A 16,001-nucleotide genomic window follows, 5' to 3' on the forward strand; every position below is an offset into this window, starting at 1 on the left:
CAAGTGTGAGTCCTGTGCTTCCGGTAGTATAGGCCTCTACTACCTTTCACACCTACTCATACTCGTCCCAAGTATTGTCCCGCAGTTCACCCAAGTCACCATACAAGAAAATTCATATTACAACTTGACACATTAGATAACAAAACTAGGTTTTATATTATTCATTGAAACGATTACATGGGTGTTCAAGTTCACCCTAGATTATGCCTCTAATACGCTACATCATATGACACTATCTATATGGCTTCTTCATAACTCGATCTCTATATATCCATCCTTACTCCTGATTCCTTGCATCGTCAGCTGCTTTGTCAAGGATCATTTGAAATGCTCTTGCCTTTGGTTTTGGCGGCACATTTGGCTTTGTAGCCCCTTCTCTCTTTGGGCAATCTTGCTTGAAGTGCCCTTCCTCGTTACATTCGTAACACACTCTTTTGTTGAATTTACACTCATTGGCATAATGCCCATGCTTCCCACACTTGAAACAAGTCACCTCCTCACCGCATTTTCCAGAGTGTTTCTTTTTGCACTTATCGCACCATCTTTCTTCACCCCCTCCTCTAAACTTCCTGGTACTGGTCTTGCTTCTCTCATCGGGCTTCGCAAACCCCTCAAACTTCCTATTTTCGCCAACCTCGGTCTTGTTGGCGGCTCTTTCCTTGATCATCTCCTCAACCGACTTGGCAGCCCAGATAGCTGCCTCCAAAGTAGGTGCCTGACGCACTGGCACTGCGTACTCCCATGGAAGTCCTTTTGCATACTTTTCGACTTTCGTCAGCTTATCCGGAACAAGACGTAAGGCGAACTCCATCTTCTCTATGAAGTTGTTGGTGTATTCATCAACAGACATGCTTTCTTTCTTCAAGGTAAGGAATTGGTTTTCTAGCTCGATCAGATTTTGAGCTGAGCAGTACTTTCGTTTGAATTGTACCAGAAATTCTGCCCATGTCAGTTGCAGGGGCTCGTTGGGGCTCAGAGTCTTCCCCAAGGTATTCCACCAGCGTACAGCGCCTCCTCGAAACTGACGCATTGCAAATGTGGTCTGTTGTTTTCCCTTGCAACCGCTCGTCATGAAAGCTAATTCCATCTCCGAGATCCAATCCATGACCCCGATCGGATCCTCCTTTCCAGTGAAAGTCGATGGCTTGCAAGTCATAAAATCCTTGTATTTGCATCCATTCCTCTCGACCTCGTCATCTCGGTTGTTTTGTCGAACTATTGGTGGGTTGACTTGACCAACAGTCCCACTGCAGTTTCCTTCCTCGGTCTGCCCTTCGTTCAACTCGGGCTGTTCGATCTGAATAGTGGCTTCCTCTAGATTTTGCTGGAGCAAACGCCTGGTTTCCTCCATTTGACGATCCAACATTGTCTGGATCATCGCTTGCACTCCGGCCATCGTTATTGGCTCAGCAGCGGCTACCACAACCGGTATTTGCTCAATCACTAGGGGTTGGTTTCTGTACCCATTTGCATTCACGTTTCCGCTACGGGTCCTTGCCATCTTGATCTATACACCGAATAAGGTGAATCTAGACCTTTACTTAGGATTGACGATTAAATCATCCTTATCACTCTGAAACGTTTATATGTTAGTTCTAATATCGTAGTTAAACGCTTAGAATCCTAAACACATAAGGTTTCCAGATCCGGTCGGCAACAGCCCATAGATCCGAACAAATAACAGCATATCAGGCACAAGTATTTAGCACATAAAGCATTTTAGGCATAATTCGTAAAATAAGCTAGTGCTCACACCACACAATCATCGCTTAGCATTCTAAGTTTAAGTCTAAAAATAAATCCATATTCCTAGTTCGCTTAAACTAATGCTCTGATACCAACTGTGACATCCCCATTTTCACGGCCAAAAAAGACCGATTTTGTTTATGCTTTATAAAAATCAGAGTACTTATTTTCATAAAAATGTTGCGGAATTTGTTCCCAGACAAAAAACATGATAAATACGTTATTAAAACATTTTCGAAGAAACGTATTTATTTCATTTTAAGAACGTTTGGGATGTCATCGTTAATACAGAAACATAAGCATAAACAAAACTTACAATTATTTACACTAGTGATCTATATCTCTTTAAATCTCTCAGAGTAATGTCACTTCATATCGTCACCTGTGATGTAAATAAATTGAGTGGCTCAGGTTGGGAAACCTGGTGAGCACATAGGGTTTTCAACCAACAATAATATAATTATTATTTTTAAACATCAACCAATCAATCCAATTACCCATTCCCGTTATCCTCACATTATGTCCCTAAAACATCTAACACAAGGGACCTAGTCTAAGGACTATCATTGGGATGGACACTACTGCTAAGGGGATTCCTTGGCAATGAAAGTCCTAAAGGCAACCATGTGGGGGATGGAGTACACATGGTGAGCACACAGTTCACACGGTTCGAATAAACACACAGTTCGAATAAACACCTACAGGTTGCGAGCCTGCTAGTGTTCCACTGGACTGTCTAGAATAGTCCGTGGTCGTCATCTATACTCCGCTAGATGACTGGATCATCAATAACATCTATAACGAGGCCTCTCATTATTTTATTTTGTCACACAGCAACTATTACATCTACCCATGTTTTACCCAACACATTTTGTAGATATAAAATACATATACAGTTTAAATCATTAAAAACATGTATAAAACATTCATCCAGCATAGATAGCAAGTATACAGATAATATACACACGCAGCACGTAATTTATATAAAATACTTCATATATATGTGTAAGCTGAAAGTAACTATGCACTCACCTGAAAGGTGATGACTCAGCACTCGGACAGCGCTTCGATACTCTCAAAACAATTTCCTTCGATAAAACCTAGTACCAATACCACTAGGGTTTAGTCTAACGATAACCGCGACAAATTAATTAGTCTGACTATTATTATTATATAAGCGTTAATAACACTCAATATAACTCATATTAATAGCTCAAATGATTATTTTAAGGACCTAATAACATTCCTATAATTATTTGAAAGCTATATTAGAAATTGCGTAAGCGTAGCACACTTACAACGAATTTTATCGAAAACCGGAACTTAATTGGAGCAACGTTTCGAAACCGAAAGACTCCTTTTTCTCGGGACTCCGGGAGCCTTGGGGCTTCCTTCGGGTGCTAGGGGGTTCCCTAGGGTTTAGGGGTGTCTAGGACACTTAGAGAGAGAAAGGAGTTAGAGAGAGAAGTGAAAAAGGTGTGAAAAATGAAGAACTCTCGGCCCCTTTTTATAGCCTGCGAGGCCTCGGTACGTTGGGCGTACCTCGGACCTACGCTGGGCGTAATGGCTCGGATAAGGGCGCCACCTCAGACCAGCTGTCTTGCACTCCGGAAGAGATAAGGGCGAGGGTACGCGGGGCGTACTGACTTCGGACGCGGGGCGTAAGCAAGGACCACGTGTCGGCCATCCAAAGCGAGCCGTGATCAGTAAGCGACGGTCAGGATTAAGCCATGTCATCAGTCCATGCATCAGCTTCGCAATTTCACTTTCTAACTTTAAAAATTCGTAACTTTCACATACGAGCTCCGTTTTTGACGTTCTTTTTATCCGCACGAAGGTGGGAACGTACTCTACAACTTTCGTTTAGACTCCGTCGGCTAATTCTGACTCGATTTTAAATTTTATATTATTAACATGTCGGGACAGGATTGGTCCGTTAAATCCTCATAACTTCTTCATCCGACGTCCGTTTTCGCCCATCTTTTTCTCGTTACGCTACTCTTAACGAGATCTTCGATTCTCGTTTAGGTTGTGTCGGCTAAAAACTGCTCGATCCAATATTTGAATTTCGAGCTGTACACTCTAATCTGAAACTTCAAAAAATCATAACTTCTTCATACGAAGTCAGATTTGGGCGTTCTTTTTATCGATGTTCTTAGTTTATCGTATTCTACGACTTTCGTTTAGGGTGCTAAGGATAAATCTCACTCTATCGTAAATTTACTATTTACGTTTCCCGGTATCGTGCCGGTTCCGTCGCGAAACTTCGACGGGTCATAACTTCTTCGTTATAACTCGGATTTCGGCGTTCTTCATATGTACGGAAACCTTGTGACATATTCTACAACTTGGTTAAGATTATTTATTCTAAATAATCTTTTGTAGAAAAGTCATTTTCGACCCCTATTGCCTCTAAATTGACTAGCCCGAATCTGCGGGCGTTACAAAAATACCATTAAGGAGCATTAAGGTTTAATCTGTTGAAGAAAAAGGCCACAAGAATGCCCCCTTACTAGCAAAAAATGAAGAGAAACCGTGTAAAGAAACAAGGAAAAAGTATAATAGTGCAAAGAATGCCAATTAGGCAGCAAAGGCCAAAGGCCATACAATCATGCTAAAACAATAATCAATATGTTGTTCTATAATGGGTGCATTGTTGGTTCGCTATTTAGGAATTAACAATCGCCTAGTTAATACAATATTTGTGTTTACACTCTCAAATCTTTTTACTTTAATGTATAATAGATGACTAAAGAACGAATGATTATATAACATTACATAAAATCAACAAAATATGTAGTCTAATAATAATATAACCGAAAATACGTACAGAAAATAGTGGAAAGCGAGGAAACATGTCTCTCCTCCTCTAATTAACTATTATATAAATTAAAAAATAATAATAAATCAAAGGTTTTCTAGCTCATCGGTATCCGATATTGTCTTCCTTCTTAAGGTCGATGGTTCAAGTCTTTTTTTGAACATAGATGAAATTAAGAGTAATTTAGAAGTATATTAGATTTTTCATGTAACACTTGAATTTGGTATGTTCACTTTCAACCCTTCTATTTATGAGCATTTCACTTTTGGTCCTTATGGTTAGTAAGCGGGGTGTACCATGGGGTATGCTTAGTGTACTAGCTAAGAAGCTAGTATGCGGGGTGTACAATGTGTGTACGCTTAGCGTAGTAGTGCAAGGTTGGATCGCACCTTTGGGCACGTACGTGCGGCATATGCTTGTGTACGTGGAGCGTATGTGTATTTAATTGAAACCCTAATTTTAGGGTGTTGCACCCTATATAATCCATGTAATAGCCTCTTTTGGACATGTTAACTCAACTTCATTACCCTTGATAACCCTAATTTGTCCATTTGCTTTGTGAGGTGCTCTTTAGCCTTGGTTTTGATCTTTAGTGGGTTTTGTGCTCTTTGAAGTGATCGAAGAAAAAGTGGAAGACTCATTCCTTGCATGGGAGCTTAGAGATCCAGAATTAGCTCCATCTTTTGGTGACTTTCGAGGTATAATTTCCATACCTTGTTTACTATTTGATTTGATCTACTCTTTATTATAATCCTTTTTGGTTGGTCTTGATGAGTTAAGGCCATTTGAGAAGCTAAACCTTGTAGATCTGGATGTTTTAAGGGTTCCTTTGGCATAAAAATGCAAACTTTATGTTATTGGTGGTCTCATGCATGCATTAAGTCATTTGTTAAGTCCTTTTGAGCTTTAGGAGTCTCATTTAAGCCATGCATGCACATAAAGCTGGCAACTTTACATGATAAACCACATTAAGGAAGTCAAATCTAAGTGTTGGAGTGAAGTCTTAACCATTTAAGAGTTGAATGAGAAAGTTGGCCAAACAAGGTGGAGTACGTTGGGCATACAAGCTGGTACGCTGCACGTATAAGCCCTAAAACGAGCACGCTTAGCGTACAAGTTGAGTACGCCCCGCATACTCAACAGTGGGTTGCGGAAGTTAGGCTTTTCGGGATTGAGGTTTATTTTGGACCTTAGGATTCTAGCGCTTTATTTTGGGCCATCCGAATGTTATTTTGGGCTAAGAATATTTTTGGACCTTAGTCTAAGGCCCATGAAGGGGTTTGGGCCCAACTTGCAAAATCAGGCCATAGTGGGCCTTAGGTGATTATTTTAGAATTTGGGCCTTCGGACAATTTGGGCTTGGGTCTTGGGCCAAATATAGGGAAGGGTAAAAAGGTCTTTTACCCTAGTCTGGACTCTGAGGGTGAATCAGGATCCAATTATTAATTAGATGATGTTTTGTGATCAAAGTGCGCGAATTTTTAGTGAGTTAGCAACCAGAGATTTATCCATGAGATTCAGCAGTGCGAGGTGATGTTCCTTACCATGTTTAACGGGTCGAAGGTACCAATGCCGACCCATGATTTTGTTATGTTAAGATGCTAGATGTATGTGTGACTCTTGCATGTGTTATGTACTCGTATGCTTACTGGGTGGGGCCCGATGACCATTTTGTATGATATGTATCTTTGTGATTATTACATGTGTTATGTCTTTATATGTTATATGTTTAGAGTGGGGCCCGATGACTAACCGATCTGTATACCTAGCGGGGCGCGATGTCGGGCGGGGCCCATTATGTGTTTATTTATGTATGTATGGTATGTGGTATTTTGGGGAACTCAGTAAGCTTTGTGCTTACAACTTTCAGTTTATGTTTCAGGTACTTCTAGTTCCAAAGGGAAGAGCTCAGGATGATTGTAGAGCATACACCACACGATTCTGCATTTTGTGATTTATTCTGATGATAGATGTTGTATTGATACGATTTGTTACCTTGGTTTTATGTCAATGATACGGTTTACTATTTTGTTAATTTAAAAATGAAAATTTTCCAAATCTTATTTTTGGGACCTTTCAAGTTAGTATCAAAGTCTTGGTTTGAGGGATTCAGACATATTCACGGGTATGTCTGAACTCAAACTGAGGATTTGGTAAAGTTTTTCAAAAAGAAATGTTTTAAAAAATAGAAAACAAGTTTTCTAATACAAGAAATGGTGTGGTCTTTGTGAAACTTCCTGGTATGAATTTATGTGCTTGCTGTCTTCGTAACTCTTGCTAGTATGACTGTATGTTTAGTTGTAGGGGTTAAATAGACTTGTACTGGTTGAAAGATACCAAAGGAGTCGGAAGGGACATAGAGAGTCGGAAAGGACTCATGGGTGAAATAAACTCGTACTTGTTTTAGCATGATATGTATATATGATATGTGGTATTTGTGGAACTCAATAAGCTTTGTGCTTACAATTAAAGTTTATGTTTCAGGTACTTCAAGTTCGAAAAGGAAGGGCGTGGCCTGATTGAAGTGCATCCACTCATGTTTAGCATATTTATGATTTTGGGATTGTACCCTGATAACTATTTTCTCATTAGCATACTTTTGATGGTTCGATATGAATATTTGATGGATTTTGTTTGATTTAAAAATGAAATTTTTACTTATGAATTTTGGGATGTTACAGAATGTCTTGCACGAAGATGTATCATTTGTCCGTTTTTTTAGTTCGTTCTCTTGTATTATTATTTGATCACACACATTTTATGATTTTTTGTAAACACACATATATTAGAGAAAACACCACCTATATTTCAAACAAACAACTAAACAAACTACAATGATCATAATGAACCAACAAACAAAATTATATATACTAGATAAGACACTTTTAAGTTGATTTTAGGCCGTCTTGGTGGTTTCATCTACCAATAAGGGATAGATCTTAAATGACACTCTTATCCTCTGTTTCATTATTACTTAATCTTTCTTTGAACTCGAGGATAATAAGATATTGACTAAGGATGTTCATTATAAGTTGCATGTTTATCTTCTCCTACATTAGTCTTCATTTTAAACACATATGATGATGACAATGGGTATTGGTATGGGAACGACATACTTGAAATTTGTTGTTGTATATGAAAAAAATTGAACGATATAACAAATGGAAGGAGGGGTAGGAGACTAATCTCCCTTCCTCCCAGAACCTAGAATGATTACTTGCTATAGGATCTTTGGATTTCCTAGACTCCAAGACCAAGAGATTTTATAATAGTTCATGGAGCAAATTGCAGATATAGCAACATATTTTGCTCTTGTTACTAATATGGGCAAATTCCCTTACTTACCATTAAGAGCAACCTACTTGTATAGTTCTCCCCATAATAGTAACATACCTACATTTTTTTAATGATAACAGCAACATTATTTTATAATGTTAACCAATATTAACAAAGGCACTTGCATTTTACTATCAATATGGGTAATGTACTCTATTTGTTACATATTTTATTATCAGGAAAGACATATAACAACAAAAACAACAATTATACCGAGATCCCATAAGGTCATGGTGTAAATTGTAGGTTAGATCTAGAGAGCCATATCTTTACTTGTAGAAGACCTCTAATAAAGAAATATTATTGTGTTTGTTATTATGGGTAAGGTAACCAAATGCAGATAAGTCATCATGAGTTACATATTTGCTATTATAGATTAAAAAAAATGTAAGTTTATATATATATATATATATATATATATATATATATATATATATATATATATATATATATATATATATATATATATATATATATATTGCTACTATGGGGATAAAAAAATAAAACACACCGCCAAATTTTGTCAATACTTGGTTTCCGGTTGCTTAGAGAAAAAAAAAAAAAAAAAAAAGCATTTTTACACATGTACTTGTCAAAGTCAAGATTCAACATAATCGTGTATGCATTTTGACTTTTTTGAAAATGTTTCCTTATAGACTAACCTTAGGCTATTGGCAATGGTCACGCGTGTTTGGTGAATAAAGGTGATGCCATGTAGATATTTTACCATTCCACAACCAACTCATTGGGTTCTGGAAATGGTGTGCACCGGTGGTTTAGTAGTGAAAGTGCAAAAGGAAGAGAGAGATAAAGAGAGAAACAACGAGGGAACCAATCAATGTGAGTGTCTTAGTCCGTCTCCATGGTCACGCAACAACCAAACCACCGGGGCTTGGGGCGGTGTTCACACGTCCTTAGCCCCTCCAGCTCAGCCCTTCACGCGTGGAGAACTATCCACTCCAGATAGCCTTAACGACTAACAACCATTTCAAATGTATAACAAAACGAGTCAAGGGCATAATAATGCAAAAGAAAATTACATGAATTTATGTATAAAAAATATTGAACCTTTGAATGTAAGGAGGAGTTTTGTCACAAAACCCACTAATCAAACATGTACCGATAATAATCCAATCGTGAATAATCCAATCAGCAATCGCAAATACCTTGAAGAAATCACTATGTATGAAAACATTGGCATTTTTTCCAAATATCCAGAAAGCAATGGTATGCAGTGTAAACAAATTTTTCTGCATATTAAAACTTTGAAAAATTACCAATTATTAAACAGGCTGAAAATACAATAGAATACTTCAAAAAATTGTAGGATTCTTCTTGGTTAATCAAAAAATGTTTAAAAAGATACATTAACAATCTAATCACCAAAATAATATGCGTGATATATTTTGGAGAAAAAATAAATATATAAAGTGTACGACATATATTCTCCTTTGATCGGTATCGATTTTGTTATTTCTTTCACAATTGTATGATTGATTAATTGATTCATTGGCTCGTGCAAAAAGGGAAAGCACATCACGTATTGTCTTGTCATCTCTAATGTCGCCTCTGCTAACAAACAGATGATGATGAGTTATATGTGAGACATACATACATACATAATCCATATTATTTATAATTTTTTCTCAAATAACAATATATTTTTTTTAACCCATCATATTTATCCAGACCAAAGAGCATTATATTCCCTCCCACTTATCATCTTTTGTCTAGATAACGAATCATATTATATGTATCTTAAATAAGCACGAATGCATGTGAATAAATGTGCTACTTATAATAATACATTGTGACTCTTGAACTTCCTTCTTTCTTTAGCATCATGTGAATCCATGAAAGAAGATGGTTCATTCCATTTGCTGTTGGGTAAAGCCATGATTTTACCTAATGAATATATATCATATAAACTCTTCAAAACTCATTATAAACTGCTAAATAAATATTTCAAACAAATCGGATCATGTGGCTAAAACGATCATAAAACATTTAGTCACTAAAATGATTAAAAAAATTTAGAGGCTAAATCGATAAAATGGTGAAAGTAGAAAAACTTTTCTGTTATTTTTCCCAAAGATAAAAGTAATTCAAGCATCCTATATTGATTGTAAAGTACACAAACTCTAATAACACAATTATTAACAAAACGCATAGTGTGAATTAAAATCAAGGTGAATATCATTGAGAACTAGCCAGCAGGGAGAATGTACATACATTTAAAAAAAAAAAAAAAAAAAAAAAAGAAAGATTGAAAACTTTTATTCGATAGTTTATAACAAATAAACTGATAATACAAAAGCATATATAGATAAGAAAACATAAATAAATACAAATACTCGATTGAAAGCGATGATTTATTGAAATAGCATAATTGGCTATTACAAAGCATTACACGCATAGAGCATATACGAAAGAGAAATAAATTTGTGTGCGGCGATGATTTACCTGATACGAATCATCAAGGATCAAAGCAACTGTTCGTCGTGAGAGTTGTAGTTCGGTTTACAAAACAAAAACTTGCAAAGCGATAGATGTAGCGGATTTTAACACGAAATTGTGGGGTTTATGGGGGGCTTTTGACATGATAGGGCTTGCTTGATTGACTTCTTCATTTAATGTCTAAGAAAATTTATTCCTAGGAATTTAGAGTTTTGAAATTTGAAATGTTGGGGACACTCAATGTAAAAAAAATAGATAATAGTGACCTATTTTAGTATTTGGTCACGTTTCGTCGTTAAATTATTTTCTGTGCTTTATTAACCTTTGAACTTGTTGAAACGTGTACATTATACCCGTATGATTTTCCGGTCATCTTCTCCTATGAAACTCGATTTTCCGGCGAGAGCTTTTTTTACTGGAAATGTTGAGCACAAGAATTAGATGAACTTAATATCCTGAGAACTCTATAAAATCGAAACCCTTGAACTCTAACTCAAAAAACTTGATGAAATTTGGAGGAGATCAAATTAGAAAAACCTAGGGTTTTCGTGTGTTCATGTTCATCTTCATCTTCATCAGCTCCGAATTTTCACATACAAACACAAATCACCTTCATCCTCATTGAATCCAGAGAAACTTAAATCATTATCTTCTTCATCGAAATCGGGAGGAAATCGAACTCGAAAAACCTAGGGTTTTTGTGTGTTCGGCTTCAACTTTGATTTCAAGAACAAAATTGCAAATGATTTGTGAGTTCATTTTCATGTGTTCATCGAAATATGGAGGAAATCTTGATTTAATTTGTTATTGAACCCCACATTCTTAGCCTTGAACAGAAGTTCATTTGGAAATCGAGTTTTGTGTTTCTTGAACACAACATTAGAGTTCTAGGGCTTTCAGATGAAGAATATACCAAACGATGAAGAACATGTACGAAGAGTTTCATGAATGAAGATGAAGTAACAAAACATAAACCCACGTAACAAGATGAATCTTGAAAGCATATCATAAAACAATTTTGAAATCGTGTTCCTATTCATTTTTTTTGCAGATCCATGTTTCAATTCTTAAAACAATTTCACATATCAATGTTTTTCAATATGAACTGGCGATTTGTTGAAGTAGATCTTCTATTTTTATTCCAAAATCAAGTGGATCTCTGTTCTAGTTTCCTTTTTTTGTTTCCAAAAGGATGTATTAAGTTCTTCCATTTCAAGCTTTTCACATGAACACACACTTGAAGAGACAGATTTATGTTTTTTGTGGATTTTTTTTGGGTTTGAACTCGGTTTTTGGTGGGTTCTATGAGCGACCAAAAATTTCTTGGTTCTTGCTGGAAACAACGCTGGAAAATCGAGTTTGACCGGGAAAGATGACCAGAAAACTCATGTTTGGCCGAAAACAACGTCGGAAACCGACAAAACCAACTATTAGCGATCATACTGGTATAATGTATATGTTCCAACAAGATCAAGGGTTAATAAATCACGAAAAATAACATAATGACCAAATGTGACCAAAAACTAAAGTAAGTTACCCTTTCAAGTCATTATAAAGAAATTACTTTTATCAAATAACCAATTTTGATAACAAAAATGACTATAAGTCTTTTATTGTTACAATTTTGTATTTTATTGTGTATCTAAAAGTAACCGGTTGACATGCTAAAGATAAAAAAATATGACTATAAGTTATATATGGTCACGCTTTTATATTTAATTTGTATCTTAAAGTAAGCAATTTTCATGATAAATATAAACTCATTACGACTATAAGTCACTTATGATCACACTTTTATACTCTAATATGTGTCAAAAGTAACAAATTGTCATGTTAAAGGGGAAAAATATGACAGTAGGGTTCTAATTGACTCAAAAAAACAAAAATAATAGCTTGTTCATATTCATTCATTTAAGTTAACCTAACAAACGAACAACATACGGATGAATAAATAAACAAAATTTATTGTTTGTATCCGTTCGTTTAACTAATTGTATTGTCCGTATTCGTTCATTTATGTCCGTTAAGATGTAAAACAAAATTAAACGATCATAAATAAACAAAACATAAAAGCATTAATGAACATAAAAACTTCACTTCACTCATATCAGTTAAATAATATTATGGAATTTATTGCAACCGATCTAATCGAATTACCCATTGGATGTTGGATTTTGTCAACCGATCCAAACTAATTCGCTATATCCAACTAAACTTATCAAATTGGACATTTGATTGGATTAAGTTTATCCATCGAATATATTTGATTTGTTATTTATCATCCAACCAATTTTAATCCATTTCCTACCCAATAATAACCAAACATAATTATGATTATTAAAATTAAAATTGTATTATTATGATTATTAAAATTAAAATCGTACACAATTACACTACATAAGACTGACAAACGACATTTCAAGCCTTCAATTTTAACGACCAAGGTTCAAACACGGAAAATTGAATTGACTATACTTGTAATTTTCTATAATATTAATTGGATAATAATATTGGATGGTAATTGTATATTTTTTTCGATTAATATTATTAGATACCCAATTGGAATAACATTGGATCGGTTTGGTTATCCATTGGATTTTCAGAATGATCTAATAACCGATCTAAGTATATGACTAAAAATTGTTATGTACAAATCACTGTCCATCAAAGAAAAAAAAAAAAAAAAAGGTCGAATGAGATGGAATTGGGCCAAAGTCCAAGCACCTATTCACACCAAAATGTTTCTGGGATTTTAACCAATTTAAGTGATCTATGGGCTAAACTGTTACTGATTTCTGTTGGGCCGTTATCTAATCAAAACTCAAAGCGCTGTGATTACAATAATCCAATTAAAGAGAAAGAAAGAGAAAGCTTCATTTCGTTTCAATGGCGACGTCACAGTTGGTGAGAACTATTTTAGATCCAACGAAAAACTGGTTCGCCGCCGTGCACAAGAAAACTATCACGGAACGCCTGCGCAAATACGGTCAGAATCTTTTCTGTTTGTGTGTATGTGTATCTGTGATTAGATATGCATATACATGTGATATTGTGTGTATCTAATCATCTATTGCGATTCTTTATTTTTTCTTTCTGTTCATGACTGATGATTGTGTTATGTGTACTAAATATGAAAATTAGGGTTGCGATATGATGATTTGTTCGATCCGATGGAGTGTTTGGATATCAAGGAAGCAATGAGAAGACTACCTCGTGAGATTATCGATGCTAGAAATCAACGGATTTTGCGTGCCATGGATCTCTCCATGAAACACGAGTATCTCCCCAAAGATCTACAGGTCCATTTTCAATATCTACATACTTGATTATAACACATTTTTTCTAGTACTAAATACCAATTCAACATCTTTGTTCATCGAAAATACAAAACTTGACTTGAAATCAGGCGTGAAATTGATGTTTTTGGTCTTGTTGTTACAGGCACAACAGACACCATTTAGGAGTTATCTTACAGATATGCTGGCTCTGGTAAGTTCATTAGGATTTGAATTTGATTATCCACTTTGGATATATTTTCATGAGTATCTTTTGTTTATAGCCTGTTATACAATATTACAAGGTAATGATAAAATAAATAGTTTATTTAGCTTGAAATAGAAATCCTTGATCCTATTGCATTATACATTGTAGTAGTGATTAATGATTTATAAAATAAGAAACTAAAGGCTAAAATTTTAAAACTAAAACTTATGTCTTATGTTTGTGAGAAAGAATGAGTGTGGAATTTGGAGACTGTTTGATAGTTGCTAATTGAATCAATGCCCTACTGAGTTACACCCAGTAAGAGGCATGTTAGAGGGCAAATATCCATGCATTGTGCACACATTGTATTGATTTAACCCGAAACAATTTTTTTTTTTTTTAAAAAAAACAGGTAAAGAGGGAGAATGCAGAACGTGAAGCCTTGGGAGCATTGCCACTTCAGCAGCGAACATTACCATAATTAATTAATTATGTCATTTTGATTTTGGGCTGCTGGATATTTCGGTTTAATTCCTGTTCATGGTGGGATTTAGCAAGTATTCAAATTATTATTCGATTCTGAGTGTTGTTGAAGATCATTTGCATTAATGTATCGTTTCAATTTTCAACATCTCACTACATATTTTGTGTTATTATGATTGTAACGTGCTTTCTTTAAAAGTCAGTATTGTGACTTTATAAATCAAAACCAGAGCCAGATTAAAGCCTCCAACACAACGGGTCTTAAATATATCTGTGTGTAAAGGGGATATTTGAGATCCGAATGAATCTTTTACAGGGTTTAAGGGGCTGTTTGGGGTATCTTTTCAGAGGGCAAAAGAACTTTTGGGAAAAGTTCCAAAAAGCCAGATTTCCCAGACTTTTTCAAAAAGTTAGTTTTCTTCTATAAAAAATCCAAAAGGAGCTTTTAAGGAGCTTTTACCAAACATCTTTTCTCTGTTATCTTTTCCCAAAAATCATTTTGCCCTCTCAAAATATATCTCAAACACCCCCTAATTACTCGGTTTAGGCTAACATTCTAACATTTTTATTGTATTTGAGAGATTTCAAATATATTAGGACCAAAATCGAAATAAAATAAAAAAACATAAAAATATTAATGTTACGATTTAAAAAAAATGGAATTTCGCTATAAGCACCATGCAAATTTTCTATTAAAATCCCTATTCTAATAAAAGAATAGTTTTATTCTCCTTTTGACATGTGTCACCCATTAGGTCTTTTACTTAATTCATATTTTATTCTTCTTTTGCCATGTATCATCATATTAAATTTCCTAATTAATGCATGTCACTTGTCAATTTATTAATTCTTCATTTCAAATTTCAAATTTTAAATTTTCCACACTAATTACATTAAATTAATAACATTAGAATAAAAACTACAATAAAATTAATACAAATTATAAAGTGATATAATTTCATATATTTATTTAATTCGATGATTATAATTTTACATAATAAAAAAACTCTTAATTAATAATTTATTTAAAATAATTGATTAATAATTTTGAATTTTTATACTATGAAAGTTTAATTAATTTTGTAACCGTGGTTTCCACGGGTTATAAACTAGTCTACTTTAATAAATAAAGTTTTTTTTTGCCACTTGTCACTCTTACATTAACTTTGACACATGTTATTTTTTAGTATTTTTGAATAAATGTTTTTTTCCACTTGTCATTTTCTCATTTTATATCCTTTCTTAATCAACAATCAAATTTATACATCAATTAATAATTGTCTTAGTTAAAAAGAGTCAACAAACTACAATATTAGTACTTATATATTGTATTTAATATGTTTCCTTTTAAATTCAAATTTTAAATTTTGAATTTCAAATCAAAATTTCAAATTTAAATAAATCTTTGTTTAAATCTTCATATATATAATTTTTTGTTTTACCAAACCCGTATAACATACGACTCTCACAACTAGTATAGATAAATATTTAACTCATATATATATATATATATATATATATATATATATATATATATATATATATATATATATATATATATATATATATATATATATATATGTTCAGGTCCATTTGAGATTATTCTAATTTTATGAGACCGTGAGACCAAACCTAAAAAAATTTTAAAATTCAAAATAAATGGAAAAATCCAAAA

The 16,001-nt window shown here is 34.3% G+C and overlaps 1 protein-coding gene across 1 annotated transcript; it reads left to right on the plus strand.

Moving 5' to 3' along the window:
- The first annotated feature begins 13,189 nt into the window (after positions 1-13,189).
- Positions 13,190-14,474, plus strand: LOC111883912 (cytochrome b-c1 complex subunit 7-2, mitochondrial). Its single transcript, XM_023880242.2, has 4 exons — positions 13,190-13,346; positions 13,502-13,659; positions 13,802-13,849; positions 14,256-14,474. Exons 1-4 carry the CDS (start codon positions 13,247-13,249, stop codon positions 14,322-14,324), a joined length of 375 nt encoding a protein of 124 aa, XP_023736010.1. The 5' UTR covers positions 13,190-13,246; the 3' UTR covers positions 14,325-14,474.
- Positions 14,475-16,001: the final 1,527 nt, after the last annotated feature.

Source organism: Lactuca sativa, chromosome 7 (assembly GCF_002870075.4).
Source record: "Lactuca sativa cultivar Salinas chromosome 7, Lsat_Salinas_v11, whole genome shotgun sequence".
Lineage (NCBI taxonomy): Eukaryota > Viridiplantae > Streptophyta > Magnoliopsida > Asterales > Asteraceae > Lactuca > Lactuca sativa.